Source organism: Leopardus geoffroyi, chromosome A2 (assembly GCF_018350155.1).
Source record: "Leopardus geoffroyi isolate Oge1 chromosome A2, O.geoffroyi_Oge1_pat1.0, whole genome shotgun sequence".
Taxonomy (NCBI): domain Eukaryota; kingdom Metazoa; phylum Chordata; class Mammalia; order Carnivora; family Felidae; genus Leopardus; species Leopardus geoffroyi.
The window spans coordinates 156,006,778-156,034,027 of NC_059331.1; the positions used below are offsets into that span (position 1 = coordinate 156,006,778).

At 48.4% G+C, this 27,250-nt stretch overlaps 1 protein-coding gene across 2 annotated transcripts in view; it reads left to right on the forward strand.

Moving 5' to 3' along the window:
* The window catches only part of TMEM178B (transmembrane protein 178B), a 360,053-nt gene that overhangs the window by 93,779 nt on the left and 239,024 nt on the right, over window positions 1-27,250 (forward strand). For both annotated transcript variants that reach the window (XM_045495901.1, XM_045495902.1), the window contains exon 2: window positions 24,859-24,972. In XM_045495901.1, coding sequence (XP_045351857.1) covers window positions 24,859-24,972 — 114 coding nt within the window. The remainder of the gene's footprint in view (window positions 1-24,858; window positions 24,973-27,250) is intronic.

A 27,250-nucleotide genomic window follows, 5' to 3' on the forward strand; every position in this document is an offset into this window, starting at 1 on the left:
GGCCAAAGTTTCTCCTCATCAAAACAATGTTGACTCTAAGTCCTACAAATTCTAAGTCTGGGGGTATAAGAGCTGTGTCCTTGCTGGCCTCTTCACAGACTTCAGATCTTACAGCAGCGTGGGCTCAGTGAACCAAGGATGGTAGAAAACTGTTCTTAACCTTTGGTACCTTCACAGCTCACCCTCTCCCTGCCGTCAACATGCTTCCTCCCAAATTCCTTTGCTTTGCCCTTCGTTATCAGAAATGCAAATGGGACTAACTTGGTAGATGATCAGAAGTAGTGCTTTAAGTCAAAACTTTTCATTCTTTTCAACAGGCCTGGGATTGGAGTTCTTTGTGTTATGTTCAACCAATGGTTCTTTGCTAGGCATTAGACGTGTAGAGAAGTGTCATTTTCTGATTCCAAATCATTTGGAAGCACCTATTTATATCATAACCTTTATATATAACCTAACTGAGCCAACTAGATCTCTATGTTTACTAATGCAACATTTCCTTAGACTTGATTTCCAGCTTTCTTTTTCCTCCTCCTCTTTCCTGCCCCCTTCCCAAATCACACTGTAAACTGTTGAGGCTGTATTAACTTTCTCCCCCAGCATCCAGTGCAGTGTCTGATACCTAATCACATGAGTAACATACATATATATATATATATATATATATATATATATATATATATATATACACACACACACACATATGTGTGTATGTATATATACACATATATATGTATATATACATACACATATATATACATATATATACATACACACATATATATACATATATATACACACACACACATATATATACGTATATACACACACACATGTATATATACATATATATATGACTTGGATATATATGATAACGTGGATAATTGGGAACATTGATGATTCTGATGTTTGATAACCAAGAGCATTTTCCTGGCAATGGCATGTTCTAAGCTGAGGGTTGTGGGTGTGTCCAAATGCTGGCCTCCTCACTGCACAAAGTAGCCAGCTTTGGCCTCTGAAAAGGAACCTCACCTTCAGACATGGCGTCAGCCTCCAGCTGGATGGTCCTCCCAGCTGGGATCCTCTCCCTAATGCCTTTTTGGAAGGTCTTTCCTTCACTTGGAGGGTTTTAGCCAAAGGGGAGAGATTTTTTACGGATTTCCTGGGGGAGTATCCCACAAGGTCTGCTCCAGAACGGCACAGACTGTTAGCCACCAGTAACGAGAAGGGCAGTTTGTTGGGACGCAGGTCATAGAGTGAGATTCTGAAGAGCATGTCTCCTGCGTTGTGTTGCACGGCGTTTTGCACAGTTGTTCAGTAAGTGTTGACTGAATTGTACCTGGTTGGGTTGTTCTGATTCTCACCATCTTTCTTCCCCTACTATTGTTCTTTAGGGATTCTCTGGTTCCTCCTATTGGGTTTAGGAAGTTCCCAGGGGTGTCTCATGTATGTTTCTAAATGTTGTTTCTTGGCTACTTGGTGGGCTCTGACATTTCCTTCAGAATGTGTCAAGATCTGTCTTCTCGGACAGTGACACCTGCCCATCGGCCTCTTCTGCTCCCCTGCTAGGGTCTCTTGCTTGTCTCCATGTCTGATGTGGGGGAATGCCTGCTCTCCTGGTCTGTTTTAGATTTGGGCTGGTCCAGCTTGCTGCCACACTCTGACTTCCCAGGAGCCTGGCGCTTGCTTGTAATTTCATCAGAAAGGGAAGGATTGCTCCCTCCGTTTCGTGGGTCACCCACCCATGCTGCCTTGTATGGGGGAGGGTAATGTCTTACGGAGATTTTTGGCAAGTGGCACTTCCATTTGTTTTGTTACACCTCTCTCCCCTGGGGCTCTGGCATGAATCCCTGGGGCCAGGAGCCGAGGGACTTGAGCAACACATCCTACTGCGTTTGGAGTCACTCTTCCCTCATTCTCATCCATTGTCCTGGGACCAATCTCTGCACAGTGACTTTGTCTCGGGATGGATATTTTCTCCGTCTACTTGGTCTTTGGTGCACATGAACTAATGGGAGGCCCAGAGAGGGAAAGCAATAGGTAATCCTAGGACTAGACTGCAGATACTCTGAATTCCACTCAGCACCTCTTGCTCTGAGCTGCGGCTGCCCTGCTGACCCTCCAGACGTGCCCAGACATGTCTAAAGCCCCAGGCAGTCATAGCTTAGGCTTGTGATGGTACTTTGAGTGCTTTTTCTGGGGAGTGTGTATTTAGCATCTCATTCAGAGCCTTGCACAGAGCAGGGCTTCATAGGTAGCCTTAATTATAATATTCCTATGGACTTTGGTTCTTGATCTGTTTCTTCTGAGAATTCTTTCCTTCTGAAACTTCAATTTCTTGAAACCTTTTGATCCTTAATAACGTGGTCTTTGCTGCCCACTGTGACTTGATACTATAAAAAAAGAGAAACAGGGTTGGGGGGGTATATGTGTGTTGGGGTGAGGAGAGAAAGCTGTTATCAAGGAGTCAAGGTGACAGGTTGAGTTCATGGTCAAAGAGTCAAGGTAATGGGTAGGAAGGCAGAGTTCATCCTAAGGGTCCAGGTAGGTAGCCAAGAGCCAGGAGGGTGGAACCAAAAGCAGTGGTCTAGAGAAGGAGCTGGGTTTTGGAAACTGGATGCCCTTTCAAGGTCCCAGGAGTTTTTTAGGCGGACTGGCTTGGCTTCCAGGAACGCACAAAGATGACTCAAGTAGAGGGGTTCTTGAGAAGATACACCTCAGGTGGGAAGGGGAAGAACTGGGGCAGTCCAGGTCTTACCCTCCCTCTCCGGGTCTCTGCTGCTTGCTCACCTCTTTTCCCCAGCTTCCCCACTGCCTGTCTCCCTCCTAACTTTACCCCGCCTTTTATTTTATTTATTCTGGTTTCCTTGGCACCAGCTTGATCTCATGGCACCCTTTCAACTCCAACCGCATTCTTTCAATGCTTCTGATGTCCTTTTCAGTTGAGGGAGGATTCCATTGGCTCAGTTCAGCATCTTGTGCTGGGCCCTTGTCACTGGTGGCTGTGGCCCCGGGATCAGCTGGTGCCCGGCAGAGGGTCACGTGGTTCAGCACACGCTCGTTTGAGCAGCAGGGACGATAAGCGAAGCTTCTCTTAGAAGGCGGGGCTCCAAAAAAGGATTTCTCTGGGTTCTTGGAGGTAGAGCTGAGAGAACTGTCACAAAGGTGGTCTCCTGATTCCATGGGGCAGGGAGTAGCCTCACTAGGGGCTGCTGATGCAGGCTGCGCTCGCTTCAGGGCTCCTGCCTCTGCGGTGTCGTTGAGGAGTCAATGATGATCGTGCACGTGGAAGCATCACGAGTCCCCTGGGAGAGCACAGAGCCCTTCTCTTCTATATGCACTTCTTTGATGTTTTAAAAATGACTCTTAATACATGAATTCATGTAGTTTCTGTGTTGTGTGTAATAGCCAAATCCATTTGCACCTTCATGCACCTGAACTCCTTAGGTCTTCACAATATCCCTGTGATGGAGAAGGGATCTGGCTGGCATTTTAGGTATGTGGTAACTGAGTCAGGGCCAAGTTGAGAGGCTTTGGTCTAGGCGTTCTGACTTCCATTCCCGCCCCTCTTTACTCATGCGTCATACATCTGTATGCAGAGCATTGTACGTTCCTAGGTGTTACGAGGAGATAAAAAAGAAATAAGCTTACATTCTAGTTAGGATAAGCTGCAAACAACATCCATTAAGACCGTCATTTGAGAGCTGATTGCTATGTGCTGGTGATTGTGACCTTGAAGTACTCACACAAGAGGACACACAAAAATTACAGGCTGCCTCGAAAGTCTGGGATGCGCTGTGGATTGAAGATAAGCCGAGAGAGAAGCAAGGTCACGTACTTGTCCAAACCGGGCAACCCTGCAAACAGCCAAGGTTATTTGTTGGTAGTGCTGAGCCGGAAGGTGTCTCTGGATCCTGCTCGAGGAGCTCCAGGGCTGGGTGGCCTGATGGGGAATTAACTGACGAGGGATCTGAAGCCCAAACTGAGGAGGTGGCTGTATCCTTGGGAAGAAGAGAGAGGAGGCTGCACAACTATGAAGGTCTGTGCCGAAGCGGTGGTGTATCTTCTAACAGTTTGCAGAGGACTTCACGACAGGTTTTCTGAGCTGTTTTATTGTAACCTAGAAGGAACCTCAGGTGACAGGAGAGGATCCCTCACTGCAGTGTACTGGAATGTAGCCGAGGGGGAGACATGAAGAGCTGTTTCCAGGAGGAAGGCTGACAGGTTGGCCACTAGAGGCACAGGAGGGAAGTCAGAGCTCTCCCAGATAGGGGGAGGGGGCACCCATGGGGGCAGCCACTGACACCATAAGCAGGTACGCAGAGCAATAGGAACTTAGGGACAGGCTGTATACCGCTGGGTCAGTCAGTGCATGGAGGTCTGGCAGCCAGTGGCCGAGCCTCCAGAGGCTCACGTAGGGCCAGGAATCAGCCATCCATCCCAGCCAGGGGGAAGGTAGAGCCCTCAGCTTGGCCATCCCCACAAACCTTAGTCCTGGGAACATAAGGCAGGACTGGTGTGCAAGGTCAAGACCGAGTCAGTGGTGGGAGTGTGGTGCTTGACCGGAGCCTGGGTTTAGAGAGGGGTGGCCCAAGTTGTGGGGAGGGGAGGGCTCTGAGTGCTGAGAACTGTAAGGTGTCCGCTGAGCCCTGTACAGCTCAGGGCGCTGAGCCCTGTACAGCTCAGGGTGCTGAGCCCTGTACAGCCTTGATGTGGAAGCCAGGAGGGTGGGGTGCAGAATCTGGGGTTCAGAGAGCCAAAGTGACGGACTCAAGACCATTCTTGGCCAGGCTGACGTGGTGCTGGATTTTCTTTATCTTTTACCTTGTTTTGTTTGGAACATTGTAATGGACTTTTTTGTATAGTGATACGTGCACATTGTGATTCATCATCTTAAAAATATCAAAGGATCTACAAGGAACATTTTTTCCCCTTTAATTTCTCTGATCATCCAATCCTCCTTCCACAGACAACCAATATTATTAGTTTCCTTCCAGAGATGTTTTATGTGTGTTCAAGCATATGCCTATATATCTATTTATCATTTTTCACCACTTCTTAAATAAACGTGATGTGTTTTGCATGCTGCTCTGCACCTTGCTTATTTCCACTTAATTTATCCCATAAGCCTTTCCATATCAGTTTATAATGAGTTGTCTTTTTAAAAATGCTGTATTGCCTTCTATTGTGTGGATATACCATAATTTATTTAGCCAGTCTCCTTCTGATGGAAATTTAGGTTGCTCTTGTAAGCAAAGTGGCAAATGAATAACCTTGTACGTATGTCATTTCACACCTGTGAGGCCGCATCTCCCAGATAAATGACTAAAAGTGGGATTTCTGGGTCAAATCGAGCCTTTGTAATTTTTAGAGATATTGATGAATTGCCCTTTCGAGAGGCTGTACAAATTTACAAAATTTACACTCCAAGAGCAACTCACAAGTGTGTCTGCCTCCCTGCCCCTCACCACACAGTGTGTGATCAAACCTGGGGACCTTGGCCAGAATAGTTGTTGAAAATGCCATCTCAGTGCAGGTTTAATATATTGTTCTCTCTCTTTGAGTACTCTTGAGCATATTTGCATATTTTAAGGTCCATGAGCTATCTGTTCACCTTTTGTTTATTTTAAAATTGGATTGTTGGTCTTTTTCTTAGTAATTTTTAGGTGCTTTTCATATATGAGGGAGATCAGTGCTTTGTGATTTTTTTTCCTAGTCCTTTGTTATTTGAATTGCAAATATTTCTTTTTTTTTAATTAAAAAATTTTTTTAATGTTTCGTTTTGAGAGAGACAGAGTGTGAGTGGGGGAGGAGCACAGAGAGAAGGAGACAGAATCCGAAGCAGGCTCCAGGCTTTGAGCTGTCAGCACAGAGCCTGACGCGGGGCTCACACGCACGAGACGCGAGATCATGACCTGAGCCAAAGTCGGACGCTTAACCTGCTGAGCCACCCAGGCGCCTTTTCTGTCTCTTGATTTTGCTTATGGTGGTTTTTATTGCGCAGGAATTTTGTATTTTTGTGTAGTCCAGTTTCTCAGTAATTTCTCTTAGGGATTTTGTGTCATAGTTGTGAAGGATTTCTCCCTCTATGGCTACAGAAGAGTTTTCTCACAGTTTCTTCTAGTACTTTGATGACTTAACTTTTTTTTCCAAACAAATATTTGATCTCCCTGGGAATTGTCCTGGTTTAAGGTGTAAAAGTATGTCTTCAGTTTAATTTTTACCCAGGTTTTGAATACCATTTATAAACCATCTTTTTCCTACTGATTTGAGATGACACCATTACTATGTTAGGGACTGAACTGAATCACTCCAAAGTCCTGTGTTGAAGCCCTATCCTCCAGTGTGACTAATTTGGAGGTAGGGGCTTTAGGAAGTAATGTTAAATGAGGCCATAAGGCTGAGGCCCTGCCTGGATAGAGCTGGTGCTCTAAGATCCCCGTCCCTCCCTCCTCTACCTTCCTCTCTGTGCGCCACAGAGGAAAGGCCATGTGATGATGGAGCGAGGCAGCTAGGAGGCGATGTATCCTCAGAAAACAGCCCTGGCACCTTGATCTTGGGCTTTGTTTCCAGATTGGGAGAAAATAAATGTTATTTAAGCCACCTGTCTATGGTGTTTTGTCCTGGAAGCCCGAGCTGGCTAATCCATACCAAATAGTCAACGCTTATGTGTTTTAGGCTGACCCTGGGTTTTCTGAATTCTGGTCCAGTTCTCCTACCACATCACATTGCCCACCGACTAGGCAACAAGGAAAGATTTGGGGCTTCTAAATCATGGAGAGACCGAGGGACATGCTGGGAAAAGTTTGTGGAGAGCAGGTAGTAGGGAGGGACTGAGAGCAGCTGAGATGTTAGACCGGAGACAGGTGTCAGGGTGTAGGGCCGGGGTGGGGGAGCTGGGGAGCCATAGGTGACCCAGCCCAGTGAGGGAGAGATTGCAGTGGCTGGCCCAGTAGAAAGAAGGAAGCACCGAGACAGATATCCTGGGAGCAAAGGGGGTGGGGGAGGGGGCGGAAGGCTGGTGTGACCTGGGCAGGAGACAGGAGAGAATGGGGGCTCTCTGTGTGGTATTCTTCATTTCCAGGTGTCTATCTCACTGTCTTAGTGGTTCAGTTTCCATGTACTTCTGATGGCCTCATACCTGCCCTCAAACCCTTCGACTCCTTAGAGTCTCCCTCTGTTCCCAAAGGCATGGCTATGATGTGTACTTGGAGCTCTAACTCCCTGGGGTGGAGTCTTATTATTTATCTTTATCTAGAAAATCTTAACGTATTCCATCTTCTTTAAGCAAGAAAAACATAAGTGAATAGAAATTTCTCCAGTAATAGCTGCCTGTTCCCTCTTTTAACCATTCTGTTGCCACCTTGCTCCCTGGCTCCCCTGCCCCTCTGCCCCTCCAATGACTTGGATTTGTCCTGACTTCCTCCCCCTCTAGCCTCTACTTTGTTTTTCATTTTTTTTGGGAGAGATAGAGAGAGAGAGAGCGAGCGAACGAGAAAGCTAGTGAGCCCGAGAGGGGGAAGAGTAGGGGAGGGGGAGGGAACCTTAAGCAGGCTCCATACCCAGCACAGACCTGGATGCAGGGCCTCATCTCATGACTGTGAGATCATGGCCTGAGCTGAAATCAAGAGTTGGACACCGACTGAGCCACCCAGGTGCCCCTCCAGCCCTTCCTGGGGAGTGCTCCTGCTCTTAGCTCTGCTTTCTAGATGCTGGGTCCCCTCCTGAAAGCCACCTTGCCAGGCTGGTGCTGCACCAGTTCTGTTTCATTGCAGTGATTGGAGTGGCTCCCTGAGGCCTTGCACAACTACGTGAGAGATGGCTGTCTGTCTGTCTTCTCTCACTCTGCTTCTGTGTGCTGGCTGCTGATTTCAGTGAAGCCCTGAGTGCAAACCCCGAGGGGCCCAGGAGCAACGTTCATTGTACTTAGGGAGGCGTTGGGCAGCCTCTCAAGGAGTGGGTTACTCCATTAGGATGATTTGCTCTTCTCAGCTCCCTCATTTTGGATGCCTGGGATCCCAGAGGGCATCCACTCACCACCTCTTTGCTCGTATGCCCTGAAAGTATGGCTGCCCTGCAGCAGAGGTCCTAGCCCCACGTGTAGGGAGAACGATGCTGCAACTGTCCCTGCAGGAGCAGGTCCAATCCAAGGGGCCAGGAAGCCAGTGTAGACGAGAAGGGCTCCACACGTGTCCTCCTAGTCCATGCCTCTAGCCGTACTCTGTACTCTGGCTGCATACTGATGCCCGGACAACCAGGACAGCCCCCTGCCTGAGTTCTCCACTCGGTACTCTGGCATCAACCCAAACGATCGCCTGTGGGACTCCACCAAGCTCTGGCTCTGGAGTAGTTTGCTCCTGTTGAGTCAACTGTGGGTTCGTTGGGCTCTGGGAGGCCCCGCGCTACCCCTTCCCCCCATGTTCTACATCCCACCAAGCTGAAGAACATGGTCCTCCTCCTTTCCCCAGCATTCCCTGGTGTCCTCAGCCATCCATGACCTTCCCTCCCTCCGCCAGCACCGGGTGGTGCTTGCCGTGTCCTGTATCCTTTGTGCTTTCCTGGGTCTCCGTCTCATTTGTCCTGTTGGCATCCATCCGCGGGGCCAGCACCTGCGTGCGCTAGGGGAGGTGAATGGGATGCATAGGTGATTAGTGAGATGCCCCTGGGAGGAGATCAGCAGGAGGTGAGCGGCCCGGCCCCCAGGAGGGTCTCTTGCCATTAAAACTTGGATGATGTGCCTTTGATTTTTGTTAAGGGAATGGGTGGATTTCTTCTTGAATATGATTGTATTCTTTCTTAGTGGATCCCAGAAGACAATATTTTATGGGAGAAAAAACTTAAAATACAAAAAAAGAAGGTACAGTAGGTGGAACTCTACAGTTCTGTTTTTTCACTCAGCGTTATATTTTGGGGACTGTTTCTGTCTCAGTATACACGGTTCTGGGTTATTTATTATTTTTTTTAACGTTTGTTTATTTGTGAGAGAAAGAGTGCGAGTGGGTTAGGGGCAGAGACACAGAATCCGAAGCAGGCTCCAGGCTCTGAGCTGTCAGCACAGAGTCCGATGTGGGGCTCGAACTCACGAGCTGTGAGATCATGACCTGAGCTGAAGTCGGACGCTCAACCGACCGAGCCACCCAGGCGCCCCTAGGTTATTCATTTAAACTATATAGAATATTCTATCCTGTGAATATAACCACACTTGATTTTTCTGTCTCCTACTTGACGGACCTTCAGTGCCATACGGAGCATCCTTGTGGACCTCTCCTTCTTGGCACATGTGCGGGAGTCTGTCCGGGGGGTGGGGCATGATTTGGGGCCACTGGACATCAACATCACCAGTTCACTTGATTTGGTCAAGTGTTTGTAACAATTCACACTCCCATCAACCGGTCGAAAGCTTCTTCCCCCCGACTCTTTACCAAACATTGATATTCTCTGACTCAGGTTTTTCTCTTTTGATTGGGTGGTGGAATGGGGGGCAGCATTTCCAGGAAGTTTAAAAGAAAAATTCCACCTTGGCTTTGACCTACGATCATCAGGTTCTGGCTAGGGGACACTAAGTGGTGCTATCCTCATGGGTCAGAGGCTTGTCCCACATGGCGACTTGTCTGGTTATGGGTGTTCAGACTGTACTTGGTGCTGTGTAGTCAGAGTGATGTTTCTTTTGTCGTGGAAGTGAGGATCTCACAGATGCGGGGTGTAGACGGGTTGGAGAAGGTCACTGGTGTAACCAGGGTTAGAGTGGCTGGATGTGGGAGGCGGTGGTGTCAGTCCTTGAGGCAGGAGCAGGGTGGTAGGATGTGGCCAGGGTCGGAGCCTGCGGGGAAAGCCCTGAGCTGGGGTTGGGGTGGGGGCAGAGGGCATGCCAGAGCTGGCTGAGGAAGAACCCCAGGCAGGAAGGAGACGGGCCGCGGGCAGCCTGTCTCCTAGGATGTGCATTTCTTTTGCCAAAGCATGCCAGATAGGTGCTCACTGCATGTCTTAAAAAACCTACCTGGCATCTGACACATATAACAAATCTTCATCTTACATGGATATAGTATGGCTGAAGATATAATAATAACAATTATGGAGAGTTTCCATTGTAGCAGGTGTTAAGTGCTTTACCTGTATTACTTCACTGAATTCTCACAGTACACTCGAGGGGGTAGATATTTGTTTCCTATCCCTTTAAGTGGAGGCACAGCGGGCTTCATTAATTTGGCCACGATCATACACGAGAGAGTGTCAAAGCTAAGATTTAACCCCAGGCAAGCTGGCCCCAGGGCCCAGGCTCTCAACCACAATAGTGCTGATGGACACAGCACAGAAGAGTAATTCACTATTCATATTTTCATACTTGGGTTTGAGTTTTATTTCAACTAACGAGTCAGGCTAAGTTAACACTTCTTTGTTCTAGCCAAGCCATTTAACTTAGAGGAGAAAATGGTCAATTTTGTAAAATAGAGGGGCTCCTGGGCGGCTCACTTGGTTAAGCATCTAACTTCGGCTCAGGTCCTGATCTCACGGTTTGTGAGTTCAAGTCTGGCGTCGGGCTCTGTGCTGACAGCTCATAGCCTGGAGCCTGCTTTGGATTCTGTGTCTCCCTCTCTCTCTGCCCCTCCCCTGCTTGCACTCTGTCTGTGTCTCCCTCAAAAATAAGCATTAGAAAAACTAAAATGTATAAAAAGATATTTTGGTAAAATAGAGATGTAAAGAAAAACATAATTTATTGGGGCCTTCTACTTTGTTTCTATAATCTTTAGTTTCCATTCAGTTTTTAGCTAAGGCACACAGCAGGTTGAAGACTGAAATAATCATCTGGGTTTGGTTTCTCATCTACAACCCAGCTTCCTCCATTCTTGCCCCAAATACACATATGCTCAAACACGGATACCCAGGAATGGACGGACACACACACACACACACACACACACACACACACACACACACACAGAGTTTCTCGGAATTAACTGGTAAAGAAAATCAGGATTATATAACTCCCTTTTCAGATGAAAACTGGAAAACTCTGTAATCAGGATATTTTTCCCCCTAGCTGAAATCAAACCTTCATTTAGCTGTTTAAAAACATCTGGGCAGCTGTCTAAATTTTTTTTTTTTTTTTTACTTGTTCAGCTTGTTGGAAATGACTGGCCTTTTGCCTTCCAGAGATGCACACTCAGGGTTGCAGACCCACCTTCAAAAAAGCTACCCAAAGTCTCTGTCCATGTATCTGATCTTGGACCCCACCTCCGAGCAGCAGCAGCAAAGTAGAGCCATTTGTGCTGTGGCATCTGCAATTTTGGTGACTCATGAACGATCATCTTTTCTCTGAAGGAGCAGGAATGAAGAATTTGCGACCAGTTTATCTTCTCGCTGTCCCTCCCCTTTAGGACAACTGCCTCATGCTGGATCCTTAATTTAAAGAAAATGGATGTTTCCCTCTGGCCTGAAAGCTGGGGATTCTTATCAAAAGTGACATTAAAAAAGTGCCAGACTGGCCTCCTCCCTCTCGCCTGCCCATCCTTCATCACTCCTGCCCGTCTCCATCACTGTCTCCCCATCTCAAGAGCTGTCTCCACTTCCTGGGTCCCTGGAGAGAAAGCATGAGCTCATTGTTCTCCAGTGAAAAACCAGACTTGGTCTCCTTCTCGCCTCGTTTGTCTGTCAGAGCCTGGAGATTGATGGTCCTTCCAGCAGCCGAAACTGCCTGGGGAAGCCGATGCCTCCTTCACTGGGTGTCTGCACCCTGTGGGGAGGGGTATGGGGAGGGCAGTGAAGGCTTGGGGCTCTGAACTTTCTAGAAGGTTATTAGGGCTGTGAGGGGAATAAGGGAATGGGTTATTTACTATACCCTCAATGGTGATTTAAAGCCATACCTCACCTTCTCCTCCTCTCTCAGGCAGCTGGTTTCAAGCTGGAAAATACATGAGCACATGGAGAAAAGCCGCAGCCAGACCTTACAGGGAAGACGGGTGGTGTGGGGCAAGCCCAACAACGCCTCGTTCTTTATTTCCTTTGCTGAGGAGTTACTGTGTAATGACATTTTAAAAATACCGTGTCAAAAACCTGCTAAAAGATTCAGAACTGTCTCCTTTTCTGGGGGAAAAGGCACTCAGAACCCAGGAATGTGGAAATTAGGATAAAGAAAGTAGATCGTACCAAAGATGAGGTTAAATTTATTCATTAAAATTTTTTTAATGTTTATTTTTGAGAGAGAGAGAGAGACAGAGTGCGATGGGGGGAGGGGTGCAGAGAGAGGGAGACACAGAATCCGAGGCAGGCTCCAGGCTCTGAGCTGTCAGCACAGAGTCCGACGTGGGGCTTGAACTCATGAACCACATAATGATGATGACCTGAGCCGAAGTCGGACGCTTAACTGACTGAGCCACGCAGGCGCCCCAGAGACGAGGTGACCCTTAGCACAGGGGATCGTGAAGCGTTCGGTGCTATTTAGATGTTGGTCAAGGAGGACAGCCACTCGATAAAGTAACCAAAAGGGGCTGGTGAGTGAATGGAGGTGCGGGCAGAGAAATGGAACTGTGCTCAGTGGGGTGACTGGGGGCACAGATCTCGGTTGTGATGTGGGGCACGCGGCAGTCACCCAGCAGGGAGGCCTCCGTTCTAGTTCCTGATTGGAGTGTTGAGTGCCAGACGCTTTCTCCAGTGGGGCCATCCTGTTCGAGAGCGGGGACTGGGCTGTCAGATGGGGTGCCCGAAGTGCCGTGAGCCTGGAGGTAGGTGAGCGGTGTCCAGATTTTTCAATAAAGGAGGAGATTGTCGGGATTCCGTGAACCCAGACGAGCAGCGGAGCTCGAGGGAGCTCTGGAAAACTGTCCAAAGGGCTTATTAACCAGATGGCGGGTGAGTGATCAGCAAGGAGGCTGTGATGTGCAGAGTCCAAACAAGCTGCGCCAAGCTGGCCTCGTTCCCTTTCTGGCTACGCCTCTTAGGTTGACGGGGTGAAAGATATGCAAGTGGACGAGGTGGGGAAGTGGGTCTGGGCGGGGGATGGTGGGTGGATCAGGGGTGTGAATTCCTGGCAGGCCCAATAGTCCTATCCAAAGTGCTTTCTCTCTCTCTTTTTTATTTTATTTGTTTCATTTTTTTTAAAAAATGTTAATTTTTGAGAGGCAGACAGACAGACAGACAGACAGACATGGAATCTGAAGCAGGCTCCAGGCTCTGAGCTATCAGCTCAAGAGCCCAATGCCAGGTTCAAACTCTTGAGATCATGACCTGAGCTGAAGTTGAATGCTGAACCAATTGAGCCACCCAGGCACCGCCCTCTCTCTCTTTTTTAAATGTTTATTTACTTGAGAGAGAGAGGGAGGGGGAGAGTGTGAGCAGGGGAGTGGCACAGAGAGAGAGAGAGACAGAACCCCAAGCAGTTCCAAGCTGTCAGCCTAACCTGACGTGGGGCTCGATCCCATGAACCGGGAGGTCATGACCTGAGCTGAAATCAAGAGTTGGTCACTTAACTGACTGAACTACCCAGGCGTCCTGCTTTTCTGGTTTCTGGTAGAAAACCTTGGAAGGTCTCTAGAGCTTGGATTGTCACAATTTCTCCTCACACGTGTGGTATACTGCCCTGCTTACGAACATGTCAGGTGGATTTGTATCCCACCTGAGCCGTGTAACAGCTTTGTGTTCTCAGGCAGCTTACCTCTGGACGCTGAGCCTCTATGTCCTCATCTGCGAAATGGGGATGATAACCAGACCTAACTTTTAGGATTAAATGAAATAATGCATAACAAGGTCCTTTGTATAATGCCTAATACATAGAAAGCTTGCATTAGACAGAAGCTATTGTGTGTTTTTGAATGTTCGTTTATTTTTTTGAGAGACTGCAAGCAGGAGAGGGGCAGAGAGAGGGGGAGACACAGATTCTGAAGGAGGCTCCAGGCTCTGAGCTATCAGCACAGACCCTGATGGAGGGGCCTAAACTCACAAACTGTAAGATCACGACCTGAGCCGAAGCTGGATGCCAAACCGACTGAGCCACCCAGGCGCCCCAAACACAAGCTATTGTTAAAACAAATGCCAAGACCTCAGAGCACCATTTTGGCCATCAGGAGAACAAAGATGAAAAATACAAGCTTGTCTCGCTCAAAACTACGGATAGAAATACGGTTTCTGTGCAAATCACTATTACAACTAGTAGCCAGCTGAAGGTGTTCGGGCTCTGGGTGAGGTGAGGGGTCAGAAATGTGTTGGGGGATGACTGGGGTGCTGGCAGATGGGAGCAGGCGTTTTGAGAATGAAATTGCCCGTGTGTGAATCAGAGGGGCCCCCCTGACCACTGCTGATAAACATTTATGTAACATGGACTGAAGGAAGTAAATGTTTAGGATTTCTGGCCTTGCAGTGCATACAAACACGGAAAGGCCACGCCAATCCCACAAGCACAAAAACAAAGCACACAAAATGGAATGCATTTGAAAGCATTAAAACCCAAAACATAACACTTTTCCTCAGTTTAGAGAAAAACCTTTCTGGCTAGGCCTGCAGCAGCTATAAGCCTTGCAAATCCTCGGGCTCAGAACATCTGGGAGGAGCAGAAGGCGCTAAGAGGAGGTGGGAGGGGAGGTGGGGTTTCTTGAAATAGGTTTTTGTGAGGAGTTGCCCTGCAGATAGGAGAGCTGCTGGTTGGTGGCGTTGCCCAGGGGGTGTCCTTCTCAGCCCTGGCCCCCTTCTGCCCTACCTGTGGACAGGACTGGGCAGGGGTGGGGGACCCCAGCCCGTCTGCCCTCTTTGAAGCCCCTGGAGCGTTGCTGGTTTGCTTCTTTGCTCTTTCATCCAGGACACGATTTTGCTTCTGATCTCACACCTTTAATTCCCTAACCTCCACCCACACTCTCGTGGCCGCTAAGGTCCTCAACATTGACCATGCTAATAAATCTGATGATGGCATTCCTGACGCACTACAGGGAAAGCTCCCTGCTTCCTCTCCTTGCTAAGAGGTCATCTTAACTTTTAAAAAAAATATGCCCTTTAAAGAAGAGGTTCAAGGCTTAAAGTTTCAACTGGTGTCATCTCTCTCTCTCTTTTTTAATGTTGGTTTTCACTTTTTTCCCATGTGTTTCTACTCTCTCCTTAATCTTTGCATTTATTAAGCACAGAGCACAGGCCTTGGGCTAGAAAGGGGACTAAGGGGGGTCAGCCCCGGGGTCGGGGGGAGGCAGACCCGGGAGTGAGCCCGCAAGGCCTGGGCTGGGGCAGGCTGAGGCTGGGACGTTACCTTCTTCCCCTTCTTTCTTCCTTTCCCAGTGAAGGCATTGGTTGCTTCCACGTACAAGGCACTTGGGCTGCAACACAGCCCTTGCTCCCGGTGACCCTTCGGCTGGAGTTGAGTCATTCCAGCTGTGGTGTCTGAAAGTGCTCTGCTCACGCCGGGAGACACTGGCTTTTCTCCCTGCTGGCTGAGGGGCTCTGGAGGGTGGGCTTCATCTGTCTACGCCGTCTTCTCCAGTCTTGGCTTCAGTGGGTTGTCGTGAGGATGGCTTGGGATAGAATAGGAGCATCCTTGCGTGGTGGGCATTGAATGGACTCTTCAGGAACTCTGCAGGGAAGGAAGCCCGTGGACCCTCCACGCTGGTCCCGTAGCCCGCCCCGTGTCTTAGGATGCTTGAAGATCGAGAGAAGAAAAGAACACGGAGGATATGGAAGCAGAGAAAGAGAAGAGCCTCCCAGAGGCGCTCGGTGCCCATGTGACCCCTGCAAGAGGACTTCAGGATTACGTTGGACCAATTCCTTTTACTTAATACCACCCACGTTGTTTTCAAGCCTATAAACCATATTCTCTACTTTCTTTTAGGTCATCATTCTTAGTCCCGCTGCCCCAGTACGGCCTACAACAGGAACCTGGGGGGAGTTCCTGGGAAACGGGAGGGAGGAGGAAGCCGTGCGGTGGGCAGTGCGGAGCTGCTTGCTGACGTGAGCCTCACCTGTGGTCCCGGAGGTCGCCCTCTGAGTCATTGTGCAGAGCGGGCCTTGTGCTTCTCTCCCTGGGGGCCGGGCACTTGCTCTGTGGCTCTTACTCCCTTGCTGTCCCCTCCTGTTCTTCTCTAGGCTGTCTGGTGTGGACTAAGTGGGCTTGTGAAGTGTGTTGAGGCAGGAAGACTTGGTGAGTGCTGTCCGCTTTCCCGGGAGTGCCCACTGTGGCTGCCGTGGGATCCAAGGTGCTCTTAGGGTGCCCAGAGGCCCCGCTCTGGTTCTGTCCACAAAGATCCACAAGGCGTGGTGCCAACACGGCTCCCAGATGGGCACTTGACCCTGGTGTTGCTTTGCTCGTCGCTCCCAGACATGGCTTCTGAGGAGAGGCCAGCAAATACTCAGAGCCAACGACTTCATTTACCTTCTAGATCATTTGATCAAGTAACAGATCCCGATCTCCATTCTTCACTCATCCAAACGTATATGGAGGTCCTCGCTGTGCACCAGCTGCGTACCTGGCCCTGGGTAAAAAAGCGTAAAGAAGAAACACGGTTTCTGATTGTGATGAACTCACAGTTCAGCGGCAGCAACCCTTCTTTGAATACAAAAAGCTTTGGGGTCAAAAGAATCTGGGAAGGTCTGCCTGCCATGCCTGTCCCTTCCAGGGGGAGCAGGGGGAGTCACAACATACATTAGAAACTCTCTCAAAGTCCTGCAGTAAGTAGACCATTTAAATATTTAACCCAACTTTTCCTAAATGCATTTCACTGTCACATACCCAGCCTCATTTTCCTGCAGTTTTATTGAAATATGATCAACATCCCTATCGTCTTAGTTCAAGGTACATAATGTGCTGCTTTGATACATGCAGGTATTTGTGAAATGATCACAGTAAGTCTATGAACGTCCATCACCTCACGTCGTTGCCAATTTTTTTTCTTGTGATGAGAACTACTAAGATCTATTCTTTTTAAAAAAAAAAATTTTTTTAACGTTTATTTATTTTTGAGACAGAGAGAGAGACAGAGCATGAACGGGGGAGGGTCAGAGAGAGAGGGAGACACAGAATCCGAAACAGGCTCCAGTCTCTGAGCTGTCAGCACAGAGCCCGACGTGGGGCTCGAACTCACGGACCGCGAGATCATGACCTGAGCTGAAGTCAGCCGCTTAACCGACTGAGCCACCCAGGCGCCCCAATATCTACTCTTAGCAACCTTCAAATACGCATTATTAACTCCAGTCACCATGCTGTGCATTATATCTCAAGACTTTTTATAACTGGGCTTGTACCTTTTGACTACCTTCACTCAGTAAGTTCTACCACTCATCCCCCCCCACCCCTTGCCTCTGTCAACCACCAAACGATTCTGTTTCATTGTGCTTGGTGTTTTTAGAACCCACATATAAGTGAGCTCCTACAATATTTGTCTTTCTCTGTCTGACTTTGCTTAGCCTAATGCTTTGAAGGTCCATTGATGTTCTTGGAAATGACAGGATTTCCTTTTTTATGGCTGAATGATATTCCACTGTTACATACATACATACGTACATACATACATACATACATACATACATCTCCCACCTTTTCTTTGTCCATTCATCCACTGGTGGGCACATCAGTTGTTTCCATGCCTTGGCTATTGTGACTGGTGATGCAGTAAGCATGGGGGTGCGATGTCTATTCAAGACAGTGATTTCAGGGGCACCTGGCTGGCTCAGTCCATAAAGCGTGCAACTCTTGATCTCAGGAGCCGTGAGTTTGAGCCCCACATTGGGTGTAGAGATTACTTAAGACAAAAGTTAAAAAAAAAAAAAAAAAGTGATTCATGAAAAAAGATAGTATTTTCATTTCCTCCAAATACATACCTGTAAGTGGGATTGCTAGGTCACGTGGTAGTATTCTTTTGAATGTTGGGGGGATCTACCGTACTGTTTTCCACAGTGGCTGCACCAGTCACTCCGCTTTTCACGTGAGAAAAGTGCTCCCCTGTCTTCCTTTCTCCTTGGGCCTTTCCTGCAAGTTGTGGGTTTGCTTGTGCTCATGCCAGTCACCTAGGTGTTGGTGACTGCTATCCACTTGGCCCCCCTCTTTATTTTTTATTTAAAAATGTTGGGATGCCTGGGTGGTGCAGTCAGTTAAGCGTCCAACTTCAGCTCAGGTCACGATCTCGCGGTCCGTGAGTTCGAGCCCCGCGTCGGGCTCTGGGCTGATGGCTCAGAGCCTGGAGCCTGTTTCCAGTTCTGTGTCTCCCTCTCTCTCTGCCCCTCCCCCGTTCATGCTCTGTCTCTCTCTGTCCCAAAAATAAATAAATGTTGAAAAAAAAATGTTTAATTTTTGTTTGAGAAAGAGTCACAGAGAGGAGACAGGAGTGAGAGAACCTGGACAGACTCCACGCTGTCAGCACAGAGCCCGAAGTGGGGTTTGAACCCATAAAACCATGAGATCATGACCTGAGCTGAGATCAAGAGTCAGACACCTGACCAACTGAGTCACCCAGGTGCCCCATGCCCTTCTCCCCTTTTTAAAGTTTATTTATTTTGAGAGAGAGAGGGAGAGAGAGTGCATGCGCACGTGTGTAAGCAGGGTGGGGGCAGAGAGGGGGAGAGAGAATCCCAAGCAGGCCCTGTGCTGTCAGCACAGAGCCTGATGCGGGTCTCAAACTCACAAACTGTCAGATCATGACCTGAAGGGGCAGCCCCTTTTAAAGCTCTGTTAGAACAGTATTTGATCCAAAAAACGCCTCTCTCGTGGAAGAATTTAAAGTACTATGGCAGCTGTTCAAGGAAGATAATTTTTGATGGAGTGGGCGTGGATCCCATCTCACTTTGCCTGGGGCACCTGGGTGGCTCAGTTGGTTAAGCATCTGACTTAGGCTCAGGTCATGATCTCACGGTTCATGGGTTCAAGCCCTGCGTCAGGCTCTGTGCAGCCCTTCAGGGCACTTGTGCTCCCTCTTTCTCTTAAAATAAATAAATAAACTTAAAAAAAAAGTCACTTTGCTTAAGAGTCTTCCTTATATCTATAAACCTCCCGTAAGTGCTCCAGAAACCAGGTCTTGCTGATAAGCAGAGGCACAGGAGACGAAAACTGCCCGCTGGTATTGTCGAAAAGCACGACTCTGGAGTCCAGAAGCGAGTGTTGATCTCTGCCTCTCCCTTCCCCGGTCTGTTTCCTCATATGCCCCACGTACATCAGAACTCTTTGCTGCGCCAGCCTCCGAGGGTTATTGTGTGTGAGCTGTCTCTCTTGTTCTATATATGATTCTATAGATCTATGTATTTATGTGTGTACGTGTATATAAAATGTATGACGCATGATGTCAATGTTGGTTGCTATTGTAATTTCTGACTTCCTTTGTTGTCCCCTTAGAGTAAGTAGTCTTAGGGTAGCAATTGAGAGTAATAACTAATAATCCTTGTTTTAAAGTTTACTTAATCTATTTTGAGAGAGAGAGAGAAAGAGAGCAGGGGAGGGACAGAGAGGGAGAGAGAGAATCCCAAGCAGGCTCCATGGTGTTAGCGAGGAGCCTGATGCAGGGCTCGAACTTACCAACCGTGAGATCGTGACCTGAGCCGAGATCAAGAGTCAGATGCTTAACCTACTGAGCCACCCAGGCACCCCGGGTAATAACTAATACTTAGCACTGACTGTGTGCGAGGATCACACTGAGGACTTAATGTGAGTTAACGCACTTAGGCCTTGGGTCTTAAAGGAGTTGAAATGGAGAAGAAGGATGGGAACGGTCTCCCACTCTTCCTTGTCTTTGGGCCTTCCCTTGCAGGTGGAGGTGGAGGGGAGGAGGAGGTGGCTGGTTGGAGTAAGGAAGTGATGGCTTTAGAAGGAGGGAGGGCCAGGGAGATTAAGGGGAGCAAGGGAGGAACAAGAAAAAAGGGGAGTGAGCTGGATGCTTTGGATTCCCTCCACCTCACACCTACTCTCTGCTTCTGGACCCCCACCCCTTCCAGCTTCTGGTGGATTCAGCTACTGGGGGAGGGGGAGGGAGAGGGAGGGGGTGTGTGTTTATTCTCAGCCACCTCACCGTGGCTTGGCTATGACCCTCTGCCCAAGGTCATATCACCTCTCTTCAAGTGGCCACTCTTTGTAGGGTCTGGTACCGACTCCCTCTGCCTCTCCAGGCTTGGGGTTCTCTCACTCCCTTCTGTCGCCAGCCGTAGGTCCCTGTATCACCCGTTGCTGGCCTCTTTACACCCTGTGCTCGCTTTGTAAATTTCCCGGTTTTGAAACTCTTCTTTACGCATCTGGGTATCCTGTCTCTCTGGGAGCACGACGGGGCAGATGGGAGGGTCACCAGCTCAGAAGGCACGGCGCAGATGAAGGCTTATGGTGTCCTCACTCCTGAGGGTGCCCCTGTCCTATCCAGGCTGAGGTCTCTGGGCTGGAACGTTTGACCTTCTTTCCGGGGAAGCCCAGGCGCTTCTCCACTGCCTCCCAGGTGGCCCCCCTGGATTGTTGCAGGAAAACCTATTTGTATTGGGAAGCCCACATTCTGGGCACACGAATTTGGTGCCCAGATGGTGCCTGTATTTACAAAAGCCCAGCACACTGACAGGACCTGCAGACACATGGATAAATATTTTGCCTTTCTTCTTAGGCAATATTTGAGTCTTTCAAATTTAATTGCTGTCAAAGACAGGATGCTTGCGTCCCTGAGGCAAAGCAAACAGGGAGGCCTCCAGCGGGGCCTCTCCGGCAGCTTCAGCCAGGCTCTCTGGCTGGTCACCTGCGGTGCCTGTCGGTCAGCTCTTTCCACCTGCCTGCTCTTGCCAAGTGTCGGGTGGCTGGGTGGGCTGGGTGAGGGAGACCACGGGAGGTGGCCGAGGTCTGCCCGGAGCCTGTGGCCACTTGTGGAGTTTGTTTTGAGCCTGAGAGAACCTGATCTGAGCCAAGAAATCAGATACTTTTCTCAGACCTTAGTGATGGGCACCAATCTGGCCATTTCCTGTGGGATCTTGGTTTGTTCAAGTAGTTACTGGTGGTATTCTTGTTACAGTTCTCTACCCTTTATATTTTCCTCTTGTCTTTCTTCTTTTTTTAAAAAAAATTTTTTTTTCAACGTTTATTTATTTTTGGGACAGAGAGAGACAGAGCATGAACGGGGGAGGGGCAGAGAGAGAGGGAGACACAGAATCGGAAACAGGCTCCAGGCTCTGAGCCATCAGCCCAGAGCCTGACGCGGGGCTCAAACTCACGGGCCGCGAGATCGTGACCTGGCTGAAGTTGGACGCTTAACCGACTGCGCCACCCAGGCGCCCCTTGTCTTTCTTCTTAAAAACAAAACAAAAACAAGGGTGCCTGGGTGGCTCAGTCGGTTAAGCGTCTGACTTCGGCTCAGGTCATGATCTCACAGTGTGTGGGTTCGAGCCCCACATCGGTCTCTGTGCTGACAGCTCAGAGCCTGGAGCCTGCTTTGGGTTCTGTCTCCCTCTCTCTCTGCCCTTCCCCTGCTCACACTCTGTCTCTCAAAAATAAACACTGAAAAAAAATTAAAACAAAAACCGGAAACAAACTGACCTAGTTGCCCCTTGGATTACATTTGCAAAGTGCAGCGAGAGGTTGTTCTGTACATACGTGGTTTTTTTCCTACCTCACTGTGATCAAATAAACCTCTCCTTACGTTGTCTGGAAAGCGAAGAGGTGTTTGCTGTAGACGCAGACAGAGTTCTGCAACAGTGCCCTCCTTTCGTTCATTATATTCTGATTTGCCTTAATTATTTTCGTCCCTTGCACAGAGCAGAAGCAGTTGGATTCCTTGCCCACTGCGGTTTTCCAGAGGGCACCTGGTATTATTCCTTCCTTCTTTCAGAGCCCACGTTACTGGTGCGCACCCTGTGCCGGGGCCGGGGAGGTAGAGACGAGTGGACGAGACCGGCCCCTGCCCTTGAGGAACTCGTAATCTAGTGGGGGAGTGCGGTGTGTGAACAGATAAATCCCAGCCTGTTCAGTGCCTGCCGCAGTAGGGCAGGAGCGCAGGGAGGAGCGAGGAGGGTCCAGGCTGAACCACTGCTGCTCCTCTGTTCCCGGGCACAGGCTTCCGTGCGAGGCAGGCTTTGCTGAGGAGCTGCCACTTTGGCCACTTCCTACGAGGATTGGGTGTGTATCAGGGGCAGAGTCCTGACGGATATGGGCTGTTCGGGGCAGGGCAGGCCACCTGGCCGGGCCTTCCTGCCCAAGGAGCGTGAGGTGTATCCTGTGTGGGGGAGAGACCACAGTTTCCTCTCTGGAAGACAGTCCGGGCAGCGGTGTGACGGGAAGCCCTGGTCAGGAGATTCTGGGTTCTAATCCTGGTGCCGCTATTTCCTGGGGCAAGTCGCCTTATCTTCTTGAGCCTCTATTTTCTCATTTGTGAAACGGGATCATATCCTGCCGATGATAGTAGGAACACTATGTAACTGGGTGGTATCGAGGATTAAGTAAGGCCACATCCGTAACAGAGTTTTCTGCCATGGGGATGAGTACAGAAGAGGCAGGATTACAAGTGGGTTGGGAAGGTTGGCTCCCTCCCAGGGAGGCCGACAGGGCCCAGGCAGCCGCATCTCTATCCCGGGGAGCCTTGTGCACATCTCTTCTGTGTGTGCGACGACATGAGTAGAGTTGGAAACTGTTGGTTTATGTATGAAACCATTGGCAAGCCTTTCCTGCAAGTAAATCTTCAGTATATGTGGCCGTTTGTTTAGCTGGGTTGTCGTATTCACATAACTACGGTAGAGGGTGAGGGCACAGAGGATGGGCTGGCTTCCAGGGACATTTCTTTCTTTTTATTTTCTATTTTTTAATTTTTTTCAATGTTTATTTTGGGGGGGGGCAGTGAGAGAGGGGGGAAGGGAGGGAGAGGCAGAGAGAGAGGGAGACACAGGATCTGAAGCAGGCTCCGCGCTCCAAGCTGTCAGCACAGAGCCTGACGTGGGGCTTGAACTCAAGAACCTTGAGATCATGACCTGAGCTGAAGAGAATGCTTAACTGACTGAGCCACCCAGGTGCCCCGCCCCCCCCCCCCTTTTTTAAAGCTTATTTATTTTGAGAGAGAGAAAACACGAGTGGCGGAAGGGCAGAGAGAGGATGGAGAGAGAATCCCAAACGGGCTCCACACTGCCAGGACAGAGCCTAACGTGGGATTTGAACCTATGCATTGTGAGATCATGACCTCAGCCAGAGTCGGCTGCTCAGCCAACTGAGCCACCCAGATGCCCCTCCACAGACATTTCTGAGGTAGAACTGACAGAATTTGGTGACCAATGAATGTCAGATGGAAGGGGCCCCACTAGAGGTGAGGGGGGGCATTGGGGATGGCAGGGGGATTTATTATGTGTAGAATGGATGCGAGGTGATGCTATTCGCGGAGACTGTTAGGGAGATTAGAGCATGTGGGTTTAGGTATGAGCGTGACTTGAGGTGGTCTGATAGACCACTTTTCCAAGAGGCATAGCAAGATAGGAAGTTAGGGAAGAAGGAAGACTGGGGATGTGGTCAGGGTGAATGCTGGGGGCATATGTGAGAGACTTCAGGACACTTATAAGCTAAGGGGACAAAGGTGGAGGAAGTGAAAAATTAAAGGAAAAGCATGTACAACACTTTCCCCCAAACTTTGGCTCTTTGAACAGTGTCTGTCCCATTGGGGGCGTGTCTGCCAATAACTGGCAGTTGGGCAGTTGGCCAGATATGATTTACGATAAGGCATCGGTTTCACAAGAGGCACCGTCTAAATGATTGCGCTCCAACGACTGCCAGGTTCCCTGCTGACAGTGAGCCGGGGGTCAAATGATTCAATCACGTGCCACCACTTATAAATTGAAAATCAGTGGGGTGCAAAATGGATTACCATCAAAATCTATTCGGGTGCAAAACCAAATTTTAAAACCCCTAACCTTTAAAAATCCCTTCTTTCTGGATTCTTGGCGATCCCTGACACTGGGTTTTAATATCCCTCAGATATGCAAGCATCAGCCAACATGGCTGTAGGAGACCAAAGGTAGCAAGGAAGGAACCCCTCTAATTGTTCCTTTCTTTGGGAATTTGCAAACGTGGTGGATTTATGAGTGAATACGTTGGTAATTCTGTTAGATTCTCAGAGGCTGTGGTTCTCAAACTTAGGTGCACGACAGAATCACCTGGAGGGCTTCTTAAAATTCAGATTGCAGCTCTACCTTTGGGTTTCCGGTTCAACAGGTCTAGGGTTGGGTCTGGGAAATTGGATTTCTAGCAAGTTCCCAGAGGATGCCGATGTCCCCGGACCACACTTTGGAACACTCTGCTCCACGATACAGACTTACTTTGATAATTGACTAGCAAAGCATGCATTGCTAACTTAGCAGTAAAGGTTCTACTGGACCAGGTGTTGAGTGTGTGAAGGAGCCCGATTTTTTTTTTCCAAAACGCTTGAGAAGAAGAGGCTGGTTCAAGGAGATGGACATTGATTTGAGTGCTTTGTACCTCAGAGATGAGGTTAGGACATGGGAGAGAGAAGATGCAGAGCCTGACGTGGGGCTCCAACTCACGAACCAGGAGATCATGACTGAGCTGAAGTTGGTCACTTAACTGGCTGAACAGGCATCCTTGTTACTGGCTCTTGATGCCAAATCTCTTCCCATGACTTGAAAGTTGATTTTCTTAAGGTTAAAAAAACCACGGACACTACTTTCTTAGCAAGCTTCGATTGGCCTAAACTTTGACTCTTCCCATCTCTGAATGATGCCAGAGAGGTATTTTTTTCTGTCTAAATCGATGGTGTTTGACTTCAGTTCTACTCTCTTAAGAGTGGACCTTACTTTTTGGGGTCAAAGTTACTGCCTTGTCTAAACTATAGGTGTCACCAGGCCTAATATGAAACCAGTCTCTTTCCTCAGGACAGAAAAATGGATCCCAGAAACTGCCCCAGACATGGTTGCCGCCTCATTAATGTTTGATTTCCTGTCTCTCTTTGCCAGGAGAAATTGAACGATGCACATACATCAAATACCACTACTCCTCAGCCACCATCCCCAGGAACCTCACTTTCAACATCACGAAGACCATCCGTCAGGATGAGTGGCACGCCCTTCGTAAGTACACCTGAGTTTCTTTCTTTGGTGGTGACCTTTGGAGGTCACGGAGGTTTGGATGCCCATCAACAGCTTGTTCTGGACAGAATGGGTGTACCTCTTAGGCCTGTGGACAGCCTCAGAGCAGGATGGTAATTCCTTAAACTCTCCATGCCTGGGGCTCAGAATTGCCTCAGTTGGTTTTGACTGCATTAGATTTAAAGAGTTTGCTTCTAAAATTAAAAACGAAAACCCCCCAAAAACAACCCAAGAAACGAAAAAACAACCAACAGACAACGATTAGTAATCTTATGTCATTACCCAGGTAGACGTTTTAGATTTCACCTACCGAACAAAACCAGCTCCTGGGATCTAACTTCAGTGTGTCTCTGAGTTGCTTGGAGTATTATCATGGCAACCTGTAAAATCCCTCCTGTTATCCTTTCTACCTGGCGAGGCCAGCTGGGGGTTGCATACTGCAAAGTGTTGGCAGTATGCATCTGGGTGGGTTGCCAAGGGGTAGGATCTCGTCCTCAACTTACATGTTTCTGTTTTCCCAAGAATGAGAGGCTTTGGGACCCAGTTCGCATGTGATGACTCAGCAAAGATCAGAATATCTGCCTCCATTGTTTAGGGAGTTGCTTGGTCAGGGACCCTCTGAGACTTAAATCATGATAGGAGGATGACTTAATGAGCAAACAGTTGCCTATTTTTATTTTTCTGTTCCATGGGGATATCCTGCTTGTCTGTGTCAGGGATGTTCTCATTTGCTGCTGGCATAGCTCTTCATGGGAACACATTCTTACTATTCTTAAGCTCTGGGCTGCCTCTCTTGAATTTGTCGGCTCTTTCCTATTGCAGTCCCCCCCCCCCCCCCCCCCCCCCCCCCGCCCCACATAATGTCACAAGGCTAAAAAAAAGGAGGGTCTTATATTGTTGGTTAAATTGTTTCATCAACTTAGAAGAAGGGTGAAGACCTCTTTCTTCCCTTTATTGTTGCCCAGTTATTTTTTGCATGCATGGGTTCCACTGGGCATATTCCACTTGTTAGTTTGGCTTTAATCAAACAACCATAGGGAGGTGGGAGAGGCAAGTAAAATGAAACCAGAGCAATGATTCATTGGTTTTGGAGGCGGGGAGGGAAGGAAGGGGAAGATTGTGACCAGGTGTCTGGATGATTATTACTGCCACTGGCCTGAAATGATAGGGAAGGTATCAGTGGCTGGGAAGGCCTTAACAAATTGTTGCCTTCAGGCTTTGACATTACTAGAGGTACTAACCAGAGCATGGGGACAGAGCTAATGTTCCAAGTGCATTCCCATGTACTAGATATTGAGGTAGGCAAATCACATACTTCCTTAATTTTAATGTGAGATTTGCCTTAGAGATACTCATAATCAGGGTTGTTAATTTCTTTTTTGGAGGTAGATACTTATGGGGTCAAATACATAAATGACTAAAACGATTGCTTTGCCTTGGTCTACTGTAACAGAAGCCCATAGTAGATGTTCAAGATTCGTGATAAGCCTTGTTGAATAACCACTTAAATATCACTTAAGTTATGGGGGTCATAACAGGATCGGAGAAGGAAGAAGTGCTTGGCAAAGCTTCGGTTCATATTTACTCATTCAACCCAAGCTACTGAGTTTTTTTCAATGTACCAGGCACGTAGTGGATACTGAGGCCACAGGGAACTCTTCCAAAGAGCTCGCATCTGGAGGTGGAGAAAGGCGGGGGAGGGGGAGAGACACATTCACAAAGCAAATAATTACAAGGTAGTGTGATAATTACAATACAGTATAATTGTTTTAAGCAATTAAGGTAGTTTTTCAGCAAGAAGGAGAATTATTTTAGTGTAAATTGCATGGAGGCATTTTGAGGGAAACCCAGAAGGATGCTATTGGCTGCACAGGGTAGATTTCAAATAGATTATCTACCGCAGCATCGCCGAAATTGTCCCATAGTGTTGGCAAAGATGGAGAGAGGAGGCTAATGCTATGGTTTGTGGAATCTTCTCTGAGTCCAGTGTCTCTGGGGTCCTTGTTCCAAAGCTGTGTGGTGCCGTTGGGTTCTGCAAATGTAGTGTGCAGCTCATGCTTGTGAACAGATCTATTTTTAACCGATGAAAGCTATCTCAGCAACTGATAGGCAGCAGTTTTTGGCATCCCATGGTGGGTGAAGCGGGAGATCCTCTTTGGTGAGGGATTCATCTGCCTGTTTCACACAGTAGCCTAATGGGCTATTATTAAGCAGGCAGAGAACACTGGCCATTCCTGTCACCGATGACGGCTATTTTTAG